Source organism: Desmodus rotundus, chromosome 1, assembly GCF_022682495.2.
Source record: "Desmodus rotundus isolate HL8 chromosome 1, HLdesRot8A.1, whole genome shotgun sequence".
NCBI classification, from domain to species: domain Eukaryota; kingdom Metazoa; phylum Chordata; class Mammalia; order Chiroptera; family Phyllostomidae; genus Desmodus; species Desmodus rotundus.
Window position 1 is genome coordinate 151,646,321 of NC_071387.1, and position 14,655 is coordinate 151,660,975.

At 35.8% G+C, this 14,655-nt stretch overlaps 1 protein-coding gene across 2 annotated transcripts in view; it reads left to right on the forward strand.

The window, feature by feature from the left end:
* ARB2A (ARB2 cotranscriptional regulator A) overlaps positions 1–14,655 on the forward strand; it is a 404,957-nt gene that overhangs the window by 206,831 nt on the left and 183,471 nt on the right. For both annotated transcript variants that reach the window (XM_024563510.4, XM_024563505.3), the window contains one exon: positions 8,713–8,832. In XM_024563510.4, the coding sequence (XP_024419278.1) occupies positions 8,713–8,832 (120 nt within the window). The remainder of the gene's footprint in view (positions 1–8,712; positions 8,833–14,655) is intronic.

The window sequence follows — 14,655 nt, forward strand, 5'->3', positions numbered from 1 at the left end:
TACTTCTTAATCCCCTCACCTCTTCACCCATTCTCTCCTCCCCTCTCCCATCTTGCAACCATCTGGTAACTAACTTCTTTTCTCTTGCTGCTTTTAAGAGCCTCTTTTTATCTTTGACCTTTTAATTAAGATGTGTCTTGGAGTGAGCCTCTTTGCATCCATCTTGTTTGGGACTCTCTGTTTCCTGGAATTGCATGTCTATTTCCTTCACCAAATTAGAGAAGTTTTCTTTCACTGTTTTTTTCAGATAGACTTCCAATTTTTTGTTCTTCCTATTCTCCTTCTGGCACCCCTATGATGTGAATGTTGGACCTCTTGAAGTTGTCCCAGAAGCTGCTTATACTGTCCTCATTTCTTTGGATTCTTTTTTCTTCTTGTTGTTCTGATCGGTCGTTTTTTGCTTCCTTATGTTCCAAATCATTGATTTCATTCTCAGCTTCATCCACTCTACTGTTCTTTTCCTGTAAATTGTTCCTTATTTCAATTAGTGTATCCTTCATTTTTGACTAGGTCTTCACTAAGTTCCTTGAGCATCCTTATAACCAATGTTTTGAACTCTGCATCTGATAAATTGCTTATCTCCATTCCATTTAGCTATTTTTCTGGAGTTTTGATCTGTTCTTTCACTTGGGCCATGTTTCTTTATCTCCTCGTTTTGGCAGCCTCCCTGTGTTTGTTTATCTGTATTGGGTAGAGCAGCTTTGATTCTGTGTCTTGGTAGTGTGGTCTAATGTAGTAGGTGTCCTGTAGGGTTCAATGGCATAGCCTCCCCTATCACCCAAGCTGGGTACTCCAGGCATTTTCTTTGTGTGGGCTGAGTATACCCTCCTCTTGTAGTCAAGGTTTGGTTGCTATCTGTCAGATCAATGGGAGGGATTTACCCAGGCCAGTTACCCGCAAGGACTGGCTGTGATCACTGCCTCCTCAGTCCTTGGAAGATCAGCTGTACAGGGGGAGGGTTGTGGTGCTCTGATGTGGTCTGTACTGTCCACTGGGTATGTCAGCATTGGGGTTTCACAGGTGGTGCAGGCCAAGGTCAGCCCTCACCTGTGTTTTTCTGGGGGCTTCCTCCCTGAGCTGTAAAGCAATCTGAGATGGCTGCTACTTTTGCTGAGTTTAGAGACTCCCAGGGGAAGCCAAGCTATGAATGTCATCAGGCTCCTGCTAGGGCTCACTAATTCCAGTTGTTGCTTATTTGATAGGATTTAGTAGCCAAGACCAGCCATTCTTATGGAAAAACAGCTTGGGTCTTGGGTGAGCCCGTAATTGGTGGGGCAGAGCCTCTTGGGATCTCTAAGGCTGGCCAAACAGTGTTATCCAGATTGATGGAGTCTAAGATATGGCACCACCTTGCTGGCTCTGTGGGGAGAGTTTAGCAAAGGGACAATGGCCTCTGCTCATCTTGATGCCAGACGCTTCAGTTTTCCCCTGTATACCATTGGTGCCTTTCAAGCTGCTACCACAATGCTGGAGCTCAGAGGGAATGATTCTGAGTAGGTCAGTCCGTGTGTGGGTTCTTTAACAAGAACTGCTTGGGGCTCTAGAAGTTTCTCTAGAGATGTCCTGCCTTTAGCCTAGAGAAGGGCCTTTACACATCATCATCATCTCAAATAATCATTAAATGTAGTTGCCTCAGAAGTGGAATTGTTAATTCAGGCCAGTGATTTCCACCTGGTGTCCTACAAAAATTTTTAAAATGTGTAATACCTGACTATTTAATCGGGGGCACTAACCTCTTTTCTCTGAGATTATCAAATAAAAAAATGACAATAGCCAACACAACAATAACCCCCTAGTGTGAATGAATCATAATTAAACCTATTTTTTGGTCAGACCAGCCAAAAGTATATTTTTTGGTGTGCTACAGAATTTTAGTAATTAGTTTACATTTGCCATGAAATGAAAAAGGTTGAAAATCGCTGATTTAGGCAAGATAGCTTTCTTTGGGTGAAAACAATTCCTAGACAGTACCTCACTTAAAGCTATTAGCTGCCAATCTCAGGAAATTAGTGCCATATAACTAAAAGGGCTTCTGGGAAGCATACCGTAGTATTCACTCTAAGTGGGTAGTTGCTAGGCAACATTGCTAGAAAATTACTTCTGATTGGTAAACTACATCTGGATTAGGACTATAGACTATGAATACCAAATAATTTTTTTAAAAAATTTAATCTTTGTTGTATTTTTTCCCATTACCATTTAGTCCCTTTATACCCCTGTCCCCCCCAAAATTGCCACACTGTTGTCCATGTCCCTGAGTCCTTTTTCCTTTTTCCTCAATCCCTCCACCCCCTCACCCCTACCCCTGCACTAGCTGTCATCCTGCTCTCCATCTATTGAGTCCATCCCCATTTTCTGTGTTAGTTCAGTTTCTTCATTAGATTCCACATATGAGTGAAAACATATGGTATTTATCTTTCTCTGACTGGCTTATTTCATTTAGCATAATGTTCTCCAAGTCCATCCATACTGTCACAAAGGGTAAAACTTTCCCTCTTTTTTACATCTGAATGGTATTCCATTGTGTAGATGTGCCAGAGTTGTTTTATCCACTACCTACTGATGGACACTTGAGCTGCTTCCATATCTTGGCGATTGTAAATAATGCCACAGTGAGCATAAGGATGCTTATGTTATTTTGAATTAGTGTTTTGGTTTCCTTCAGGTATATTCCCAGAAGTGGGATTGCTGGGAGGAATAAACATTAAAATGTCCATACCCAAAGCCATCTATCCATTCGATGCAATTCCTGTCAAGATACCAATGACATATTTCACAGAACTAGAATATTTCAAAAATTTATATGGAACCACAAAAGGCCCTACGTGGCAATAGTGATCCTGAGAAAGAACAACAATGTTGGAGGAATCACACTACCTAATATGAAACTATACTATGAGGCCATAATAATCAAAACAGGATGGTCCTGGCATAAAAACAGACACATAGATCAGTGGAACAGAGTAGAGAGCCCAGAAGTAAACCCACACCTTTATTGTCAATAAATATTCGACAGAGGAAGCAAGCATGTACAATGGGCTAAAGATAGTTTATTCAATAAATGGTATTGGGAAAATTGGGTAGACAAGTGCAGAAAAATGATACTAGACAACCTTCTTGCACCACATACAAGAATAAGTTCAAAATGGGTCAAGGACTTAAATGTTAGACTTGAAACCATAAAAATCCTCAAATAAAACAGGCAACATAATCTTGGACGTTGCCCATAGCAATATTTTATCAGGTATATATCCCCAGGCAAGGGAAACAAAGAAAAAATAAGGAAATGGGACTACATCAAACTAAAAAAGTTTTTGAACGGCAAAGAAAAATCATCAACAAAATAAAAAGACAACCCATAGAATGGGAGAACATAGTCGTCAACACATCTGATAAGGGCTTAATATCCAAAGTTTATAAAGAACATACAAAAGTCAACACCAAAAAAAACAAACAACCCATTAAAAAATGGGCGAAGGATCTGAATACACACTTCTCCAAAGAGGACATATAGATGGCCAATAGACATGGAAAGATGCTTAACATTACTAATCATCAGAGAAATGCAAATTAAAACCACAATGGGATACCATTTCACACCTGTCAGAATGGCAATCGTCAATAAATGCAGGTGAGGATGTGGAGAAAGGGGAACCCTTTCCCACTGTTGGGAATACAGATGGTGCAGCCACTGTGGAAAGCAGTATGGAGATACCTCAAAGATACCACAGCTTTGATCTTCCCTGAGGGTAATAACTCTTGTAATCGGGCAAGTTCCTTATAGGCAGGATCCCTGGAAGCCATGCCTATGGAGTTGTTGCAAGAGGTAATGGCTTCTGTGGGGTATAAGACTTTTAAGTCAGGATAACTCGTGCATCTGCCAAGGTGAGTTCTGATTCCCTCACTCCTGAGCTAGCACCCCATGGCCAAGGAGAGTAACTCCTGGAAGGCTACGTGGGCTGCTGCAGGAACTGCTGCAGGGCTCCCACCTAAGAGGAGTGCCTGCTGCTGCTGCTGCTGCTGCTGCACTGATGGCAAACACTCATTTCTGCCCTATATTTCATAGGGTTAATGGCTGTCAAGTCTGGCCCGAAATAGTCTTGTTTGACTATTTAGTTGTGCTTATAGATACTCCCCTAAGTGGATATTTTAGACATTTTTCAATTGGGTCTTGCTTTTTTGAACATTTGGTTTTAAAACTTAACACTAAAGAATAATTTAATGGTCTTGGAGTCAAGCTGAAAATATTTAAGTACTTGGGGCACATGGATACTTGAGGTTTCCTTTTCCCACTGCTGACAGACCACTATTATAACCAGATATTGTCTCCCTGGAGTGTGGAGGAAAAGACTCAACTATAATACTCATCTCTGAGAAACAGGAGTCTTTATATGTGAACAGTGGAAAGAACTACTTGATTCTTAGCTCTCCGTTAGTCACAGATGGGTCATTTGGGCCTGGTTGACAGTTTTCCTCATATCCTATGAGTCACAAAGTTTTGCTAATTCTTCAGTTGTAATGACTCAGTCCATCTCTTCCTTTCCATTCACTGTGCTGTTACCCTAGTAGTATTTATAGTCTTTATCACTTTATTTATGTGGATTACTGAACATGCTACCCTGGAGAAGTGCTCTTGCCTTTAGGTTTTGTCTTGTCTGAGCTGCGTTACCTATGAGACCCTAGACTGAATTCCATTGTAGACTTTTGTCTAGGGTTTTGCAGACTGTTAGTGTGTAATCCAAATTTTTCTGGAGCCTAAATCAGGTTCCAGGAAATAGTGAGAAGGAAGGCTGGAAAGATAGGCTTCCAGGGAAAGACTAGAGGAAATGAGACTAGTTAGGAATCTATTGTAAGAGGACACACAAACTGAGGTGGGAATGGAAAGGATGGGACAGGTAGGCTCTCAAGGAAGAATTGGTAACTGCGAGAAGAAATCGGGGAGAGTCTCACTGAGGTCAGTCAGATCACATGAATTTATAATGAGCCCATTGGACCTGGTGTTGAGTCTGTCTGTCAGGAATAGAGAGAGTAATATTTCTCACATACTACTGCCCCTTCTGTCTTTATGTAACACCCTTGTGAAATTGCAAACACATTAAAGACCAGAATCATGGCTTACTTATTATCCTTACACCTCCACTTCTAGCACAGTGCCTAATGGGGACAGTAATCTAACTCCTGTATGTTTTTATTCTGTCTATACATAGAAGAGTATTTAGGACCATCACAGGTGTTTAAGACTGTTGGTTCTGCCAGCTATCAGCATGTAGAAACTCTTTCATGTGTCTTTGTTTCATTTTCTTCTTTCTTTCTTCTTTCCTTCTTTCTTTCTTCTTTCTTCCTTCCTTCCTTCCTTCCTTTTTTCTTTCTTTCTTTTTCTTTCTTTCTTTCTTTCTTTCTTTCTTTCTTTCTTTCTTTCTTTCTTTTTCTTCCTTTTTCTTTCTTCTTTCTTTTGGTATTGGAAATAGGTTTATTGTATTCTTTTGTTTTTATTTTTCAATTAAAGTTTACTTTCAGTATTATTTTGTATTGGTTTCTGGTATACAGTATAGTAGTTAGACAATCATATATTTTACAAACTGTTTCCCACCCTTCCCATATTTCCAGTACCCCCCTGGCACCATACACAATTATTGTAGTAGTATTAACTATGTTCCCTATATATTTCTTTCATTGTGAGTTAAAACTAAGGAAACCAGGTGTCTGGATTTTGTCTGGATTGTACCAATTTAGACCTACTCTCTTAAGTACAGTTACTGATAATACTTTTCTTCACTCTCAAAAGTTTGTACAATAAATCTGTGGTCACTCTAGATATATGTACAGAAAAGTGCTAAATACGTATAAAGAGTACCCCCTAAAATTGATTTTATTTATAAAAAATTGTATATTCTTACATACTTAAACTTCAGTCACCTTCGAAGTGCTCTCCAATTGATACAATACACCTATGAAGACATTTTTTCCACTATTCAAAACAGTTTTTCAGTTTGTCGATTTTGATGCCTTTTAGTGTTCCCGCCATTTTTTTAACATCTTCCACATCGACAGAACATTTCCCTTTGAGGATATTTTTCATCTAGGGGAAACAAAAAAAAGTTACCCCTAGCAAGATCAGATAAATAGGGAGGGTTGAGTATGGGGGTCATACCATTTTTGGTTAAAACTGCTGAACACTCAGTGTGGTGTGGGCAGGTGCACGCATTAGTCACCCATCATGCAATGGGCCAACATGTTGAAAGAATCTCCAAAAAAAATTCACTGAAACCAAATGCAGCCTCTCACAACAATGCCAGCTGGTACACTGATACAGATAGATTTCTAGAGCACTCACCTAGTGGGGGAAGCTCTCCAGAAGATAATTCTGGGGTTTTTTTGGGGGGGGGTCACCCCTCATATCAGTCAGTTTAACTATAACTATATAAAGAACACACTGTGTAACTAACATCCTAGTCAAGAACTGAAACATTGCCAGTCACCAGAACTCTAATATTCCAATTACAATTCTTTCTTCCCTAGAGTTAACCACCCATTTTTATGATACCCATTTTTCCACTTTGAAAATGAATGAAAACTAAATTATTAAAGCCCAAAATGCTTAAAGTGATTTCCTTCCACTCAGTGTTCTTGTATTTATTTTATATACTTTTGGTGTGGGCAATTTCATATTTGTTACTAATAGTTATCTTTGAAAGTATATTTGTATTTCATTACATGACTACAAGGTTGTAAGTAATCGTCCTGAAGATAAATGTTGTCTTTTCATTATTTATTTATTACCCTGAGATTTAAATAACAAGACTCAGCTCTTGGCCTCAAGAATTTGATAATCTAACAAGCAATTACAATAAAAATCATTCAGTGTGATAATGGGAGCATGCACGAGATGTTGTAGGACATTACCTAGCCTTGGGGATGATTGGAACGACATTCAATAGGAGGTGGATGTCTCATTTGGGTTCAGAAGACAAGCAGGAATTACGTAGGCGAAGGGGGTGGGTGAAGTGAGGGCACAGCACAAGGGTCACTTTTGAAATGAAGAGTCCAGAGACAAGAAGTGTATGGCACAGTTAGGTTACTGCAGTTGTTCCCTGCGATTGGAACTCAGAAAGTGTTCTCTATTGTCTCTCATGGTGGAAAAAAGTGTCTTTTGTGTCATCGTGTTTTAGGAGCAGTGGTGACAGATAGAGTTTAAGGCAGAAGCCAGACCATGAAAGGCCTTAATGTCATACATACTGAGTTCAAACTTGATCCTGAGTGCAATGTAGAGACTTTGAAGGGCTCTAAGCAGAAGGTGAATAATGTGGCAACATGATCATATTTGCATTTTTAAATGGTTGTTCTCACTACAAAATCAGAGAGAGGGGGAGCATTTAAATGGGCCACTCCAGAAGCAGGGAAAGTGGTCTGGAGACTGTTGCCATCATTGACATGTGAAATGATGGTGGCATGAGCTAAAGCCAGAGGAAATGAGAATGACAAGAAGTGAATGGATTTAAGAGACAGCTGGGGACAGAATCAACAGCATTTTAATGATTGATTATATGTGGAGTTTGAGGGAGAGAGTAGTAAAATATGCTCAGGTTTCAGCTGGAGGTGGGGAGCACAGACAATGACACAGATTTGTAAAGACGTTTTTAGCACAGCGCTGAATTGGTCAATATGGAAGAATCTGTGGGATATGCAGAGGAAATGACCTTGGGCCTAGAGCTCTAGAGAGAAATTTAAGGCAGAGATAGACTTTAGGAAACAACAGCTTTTAGGTGCCAAGTGGACTATTCATATGGACCTTTATATGATACTGTATAATTTCTGAGATGAAAAATACAAATAAATTGTGTTCATTGTCTAATACCATGACATTCTTAGGGAATTAAACTTTTGGTGTTAAAGCTTCCAAGAAATATTTGCACAAAATATTTTCATTATGTGTGTTAGTTTTTAGCAGTTTGTTTTCTGATCAGTATTATTTAGCTCTTTGGATTTTCTTTTTCACATTATCCAGGTTTTACCACAATATGTGTCAGCTATAGAAATACACACAACAATTTACAGTTATTATAGAGCTTTTGGAATTAAAGCAATATGCATATATTTATTAAAGTTTAGCAATTTAGGAAAAATGTAAAAGACCTTGGGTTTATACGTTTATATATCTCTTGGTTCTAGAAATAAAATTTGTATGGAAAGTCTTTTATTTATGTATATTTTTATATAATATAAATAAAAATATTTGTTGCTAATTTCTGCTTATTTTCAGCCTACAGAGACACTTGAAATTTTATAAATCAAATAATTTAGATTTATATATAACATAAGTATTTTCAGATATACATAGAATTGTATCTGAATTTTTTAGTGTTACAGTTTTATCATAAGACCACTATAATTTTCTGTTATGAAACTAATGTCCTTAGATATATTTTAATATCTCAGATATACCCAGAATGTAATTTGCCCTCAAAGATGTGCTTATTTTAAATATTTTGTTTCAGAAGATTATAGTAGCAGTTAAATTTAGCAATATTTTAATAATAGTATAATACTAATTTATTCTCTAATTTGAATAATTAATGTAGTTTTGTATTACTATTTTGAATAACCTATAACCATCTTATTTTTTATGCTACATAAGCAAGTACATATTTTAATATTTGATCATTATGATGATAACTTGATACAGTATGTAATATATATTTGTTTTATTTATAGGAAAATGGTTCTCCCGAAGAACATGCAGTCTACGTGTGGGACCATTTCATAGCCCAGTCTGCAGCTGAGAATGTATTTTTTGTTGCTCATAGCTATGGAGGACTTGCTTTCGTTGAACTAGTAAGTGCACACTTAACTCTGTTTTCAGTGTCCAAACTCCTTTGGGGTATATCCCCTCCACTCCCTTTTGGTTGGTGTCATTACTTTAAATCCCTTTATAGTGGATAAAAATAATGTATTTTGACTAAATAATTTTATGACATTTAAAAAGAATTTATTTATTTATTTATTTTGGTAGGGCTTATAAATGCTAACCAGAAAGCTTTTTGCCCATTCCTTATTTCATTATTACTTTTAAGTTTCTACATTATAACCCAAATTTTATACATTTTATGATATCTATGTTTCCTGTTTTATGTACATACTATTGAAGTATGTATTATCTGTAAAGTGTTAAGAAATTTCAAGAGACCCTTTGAATATTTGGGAATATTTTGATACTCTTTAACTGGTTCTCTCTACAAATTAGCGCTTGATCAGAATCTATATAACTAAAATCTACAGAATCAGAAAGCTTCTGTTAATCTGCTTCTGAGTGTTACTCATTACTTCGCCATAAAAATCTTTACATCTCAAAATAATCTGATTCTTGGAGTTAAGATTGTATGTACATGGTAGGAAAAAATTATCAAGATTTCTGAATATTGTCTATATGATCTACAAAAATACAAATACCAGCGTGAATGTTTAATGAGGTGTAATCAGCATGAAAAATGCACTGATGAAGAACTTGTGCCTTTGTGCCCATGACCCCTGATGTCACAGGAAGGTACACATGCTCTAATAAAATGATTAATTTGGCTAAAGTGTACTTCATAATTTTAAAATCTAATAGCCTCAAGTGGGCATTAAAGCAGGCACAGCTTTGGTTGTCTAATTTTTACATTTCTAAACTTTGCTATGTATTTCTCCTTTCATGGAAATTAAATATATTCCCATGGCCTTTTCAACCTCCCCACACCTTATTGCTTACCCGCTTAATTTAGATATAAAACTCGTGGTGACACGTGAGAATAATTTTGCTGACCTAAATTTACAAATGCTTATAATCTCTTAAGATCAAGAAATAAATTAAAATCATTTTTTCTTAAATTGATTTCACTTTTTAGAAGCAATTTCTAAGTACTTTTAACTCTGCTAAATTTATTTTAATATATAATGGATATCTTAAGATAGCTAACAAACTAGTAAAATGTACTTTTTAAAATGTAAATCTTGTCTTTTAAATTGTTCTTTTAATCCTACAGCTACTACACACACAGCTTTCATTTATATAGCTTGTGTTTTCTTCCTACATTATATTACTCAAAACGTGAAATTCCACTGACACTTAGAGTAATAACTTAAAATATGTTTCAAAGACTAATCAAATTTCAGACTAATCAAATTTAAGACATCTGTAAAAAATAAATTCTTATTTTTACAGTTAGGGATTCTTACAGTTAGGAAATTCTTATTTTTACAGTTTATAAGAAATCCTTTGAACATCAAAATTGGAATTTAAACAAATTTTAGACAGTTTTTAAAATGAAGTTAAGATGCCGGAGTAACAGATGACCAGTGTGTCTGTCCTGTTTTGCCTGTCCTTCTTGTCACACACTGGTGGATATTTCTCCACTTTTGTTCCACTTTAATATAAAGCACACAGATGTTTCAGAACAAGACTTGACTTCTGACCTTGAGGCTATTAGGGTCAGGGTCCTCAGGGCCTGTGAAATTATCACAAGCTGAGCTAAAGTTTTTCTCCATCACAGGAAGTAACCAGTAAGTAAGAAGTTAAAAAGGAGCTTTGTCAGAGAGACAAGATGGTCTCAGTGAGGGTCAGCTTCTGTAGTCTGCTGTCTCTGCAGGAGGTGCATGCATGGGAGGAGGAGTATAATGTAACCACTGGCACATCACGTATCTGTCAGGCAGCACCAGGCCTGAGAAGTCTATTTAATGCAATATACCTTGTTTGGGTTTTAAAATATTAGTGGCAATCATCTCAACTTCATGTATGTGCTACTTTTTGTGAAGTGACTTGGTGGGGTTATGTGATGGGGCTGTAGGGATGGTGGCAACTAAAAAAAAAGTGATCCCTGACCTAATAACGTGGATTCCTCCAAATAAATATCATTGTACACTGATGGGTTTACATAAACTTTTGACAAAGCATGATTAATACATATAAGACCATTGTGTTTCTACTGAATTTCAAAAGGGTGTTAAAAAGTAGCATTGATAAAGAACAATAAGAAAAAATTAAAATGTTTTTAAACCTTTTGCCTTTACCTAAAGTTGAATAATATTCTTACCTATTCTCCCCAATATTCTTAGGAGATAAGTCATAATGTTTAAAATGTTGAAGAATACTCATTCTCTCAGGATTTTTCAGCATAAGTATAATATCTGAAAAGGTTTCACATGGATTTAAAATTTTAATATTAACTTTATAAGAAAGTAAATTATGAACATCTTAAATTATGGTTTATGTTTTTTGTCTCAATAATACAGTATACATATCACATATTTAATCTCTGGGTTTCAGGAAAGTTAAACATAAGTGTCATAAAATTCTACTCCTGATTAAAAACTCTCTACCCTCCCTCCCATACACATCTTACAGAACACTCTTAATTTGTAACATCATGTTTGAATGTTTGGAGATTCTTTTTGTACCAGTCTCATACAAGTTTACATTCTTTCATTTTTTAGGTCAGGAATTTTAAGAAAATGTATTTTAAATGTAAACTATGTGGATAGTACAGCTCCAATAATATAAGCAATTATTTATAGTGATTATTGTTTGAAAAACAGGTACCAATCAGGACCTGTTTTAAAATGTACCCTGCCATTTACTAAATTTAAATTGTTTATAATACAGTTTAAAATTAAATGTAGTGCTAATAGATGTCTGAAAATAAATTATTTCTAAACTCAGAGCACAAAATAGTTTCAGAGCTTTCATGTTTTGCTAATTGTTGTTTTTAAAAACTGAGAACATAATTTATGATTTTATTCTACCTTAAAGTATTAAATTTCCCCTAAAGAATACATTATACTTAAGAGATTTATTTTCAAAACCAATGTTCATTTTATGATAGTAATTTTGGAATTTGATCAGGTCTAATTTTTTTCAGACACTGTACAGTTCACTATAATAATGAAAAAAGTGATACTAAAAATATGCCTTTCCCTACTTTTATTCTTATTATATGGTAACAGCTCAAGTTTCCAATTCTTTAAATTTCCTGTGATCCTAGTAAAAATAAATGTTGATATGATAACTCTGGTAGCAATTCCAATATTCAGCCATTAGAGGCAAAAGGGAAGAACTACTTATTTTATGAATTGATGATCAGTTTTTAAAAGTAACGTATCTACCCTGTGGTATCCGAATTTGAAATAGTGCCAATATACAGATAACACCAGTATGTAAAGTTACTGTCCCAAAGCCTTACATTTCTGTGTTAGAAGTTGCTTTATACACTGATAGAATCGGTAGTCATGATCTGAATGCATTTCCCAAATTCATTCGGAAAGACTTCTACAAATAATGCAGCTTACTTTTTCCTTATATTAGTTGTTAAAGTTTGACCTCATTTGTTGGAAATTAACTGTCATTAAAAAACAATGCAGTTTTAAGCTTTTCCATCATCTCTTTCGCCAGCCACTTTGATGAAGTGATTCCATTGCTTCCATTGTTGGTCATTTCAGAGTGCTTTGCTGTTGTCTTCCTAGGTGATAGTTTGACAAAATCATGCAGCCTTAAAATTTTCTTTATATTGGAAATGAATTAGCTTTCCTTGTTAATGATCAGTTCTCCTTACCTGCCCTGATTGCAGTGCTCAATAAATCAATTTGCATTTACATGTCTTTCCTTAGTCTGAAGTTTTGATATTTTTTATAAAACACATTAAACAGTTATTGTAAATATATTTTTAGTTTATTGAATTATCTCAGCTGATACAAAATTTGTATTTTTCTAGTTGGTTTTATTTTTTTATATTATTAGTGGTACATAAAGAACCACCATTAAAAACATCATTTAGAAATGTGTGAAAACTGTTCCTTTTGAAAGTGTGTGTCTACCCACTTTTGATTTTGGTTTCTCCATGCTTGTCAGCACTTGATTGGCACCTCACTTGCATGTGAATTAAGGAATGAAGGGAACTCTGTTTTCCTGCCATTGTTCATGCTGGGCTCCCCGGCCTCCAGGCAGCCTAAGCTGACCTTCAGCAACTGATAGAGGACTAGTTGTTGGACATAACTCTGTGAGCACACTCAGCTTCAGTCTACTCTGAGATGATCTTTTAAAATTGCCTAGAGCAAGATTTGGATTTACCCTGAAGAGAAAATGGAACGGGACTTAAGTATTAGTTTTTACCTTTAGTGACATCAGCTATGACCTTAAAGAAGCATTATTTACAACTTGTCTACAAAGAACAAAATAAATTGGATGTTGGTAGGATATCTGCTTATTGAGAGCAATGGGAATATCTAAAAGGTGGGCCTTTGGGCATCTAGAACTGAGGAGGGGAGGATAAGCCAAAGAAAGATTGAGCCATAATAAAATCAAAGTAATTCAGGCAAAATGCTGCTTACAGACCTACTTTAAAATGTAGGTAATTCACTAAAAATAAGTTGCCTTTTGCAATATAACTTGAATTTTGAGTTAGCTGCCTACATGACACGAATAGCATGTTAATTTATGGGATGATTACAACTTGTATGGGATGCTGTCTTAATTCTCTGGTTTTATATGAAGATAATTTAGTTTCTCTAACTGTTCTGTATGGTCCTTTAAGAGGAACCAGAATTTATATTATTTTTGCTTCCTCTATTTAGTTTTATCCCTGCCTTGCATAGAGTGTACATACCATCTTTTGATCGATTATTGGCAACACTAATTTTAGGAGTTAGTTGCAGGAGCCCAAGTAAGATCCAATGAAGGGTTTTACCAACATAGAAGTAGTGGGAGTGGTAAGGAAGGAGCACACATTAGAGATGTTAAGGAGACAGATTCTCATTGGTTAGTAACAACAGATCTGGAAACCTTAATGAGGAAGAGGAAAGTATAGTGTATCCTTCCCCCATACACACCTACAGAAGCATATCAAAGTGGATATGAAGGGAATCCAAGCAGGACAGATGAAGAGTAATGAACAGTGATTATGCAAATATGTAGGTACTGGGTGGAATGTTTTCACATACTGGATATTTAATAATTGTGGTTAATAGAATAAATTAGAAATCAAATCAGAGTATTTGGGGAAAAAGAGTTCCATATACAAATGGGATTTGTTTAGCTCCACAGGATTTACCTAAATATTGAGGTTTGATTTTTTTTAACTTTTATTTGAATAATTTTTAATGTGTATTAGCAGATCCCACTTTAACGGAATGATTCAATTTGTTAGCGTTTATGTTAACATCTCTCCTTTTGTTCCACATCTAACCAACCAACCAACACCTTTTCTCAGGTTTTTCTTCTGAAATCTTTCCTTTCTGTGACTTCAAGACCCCCATGAATAATCTGATTATCTCTTTCCAATTGTATTTTTTCCAAAAAAACTTTCAGTTCAAGTCTAATTTTCTCATTGCCATTGTTCCATCTCACTACACCTCTACCGCTTACTTCAAACCTAATGTAGTATAAGAACAAGAAATTTAGAAGAAGATGACCTGATTTGAATCCTAGTTCTGATACCTACAAATTACAAGTTGGGTCAGATTCCTTATAGTACCCTTAGCAAAGTTTGAGCATTAAATTAGAAAATTCTTGGTTACTAGGAATTAAATCAATGTTAGTTGAATGTGAGTCTAAATGCCCACAGGTTATGCTCATTCTCATTTTTGCTAATGCCATCTCTCCCTCCCAGGTGAATTTCCATACTAAATTTT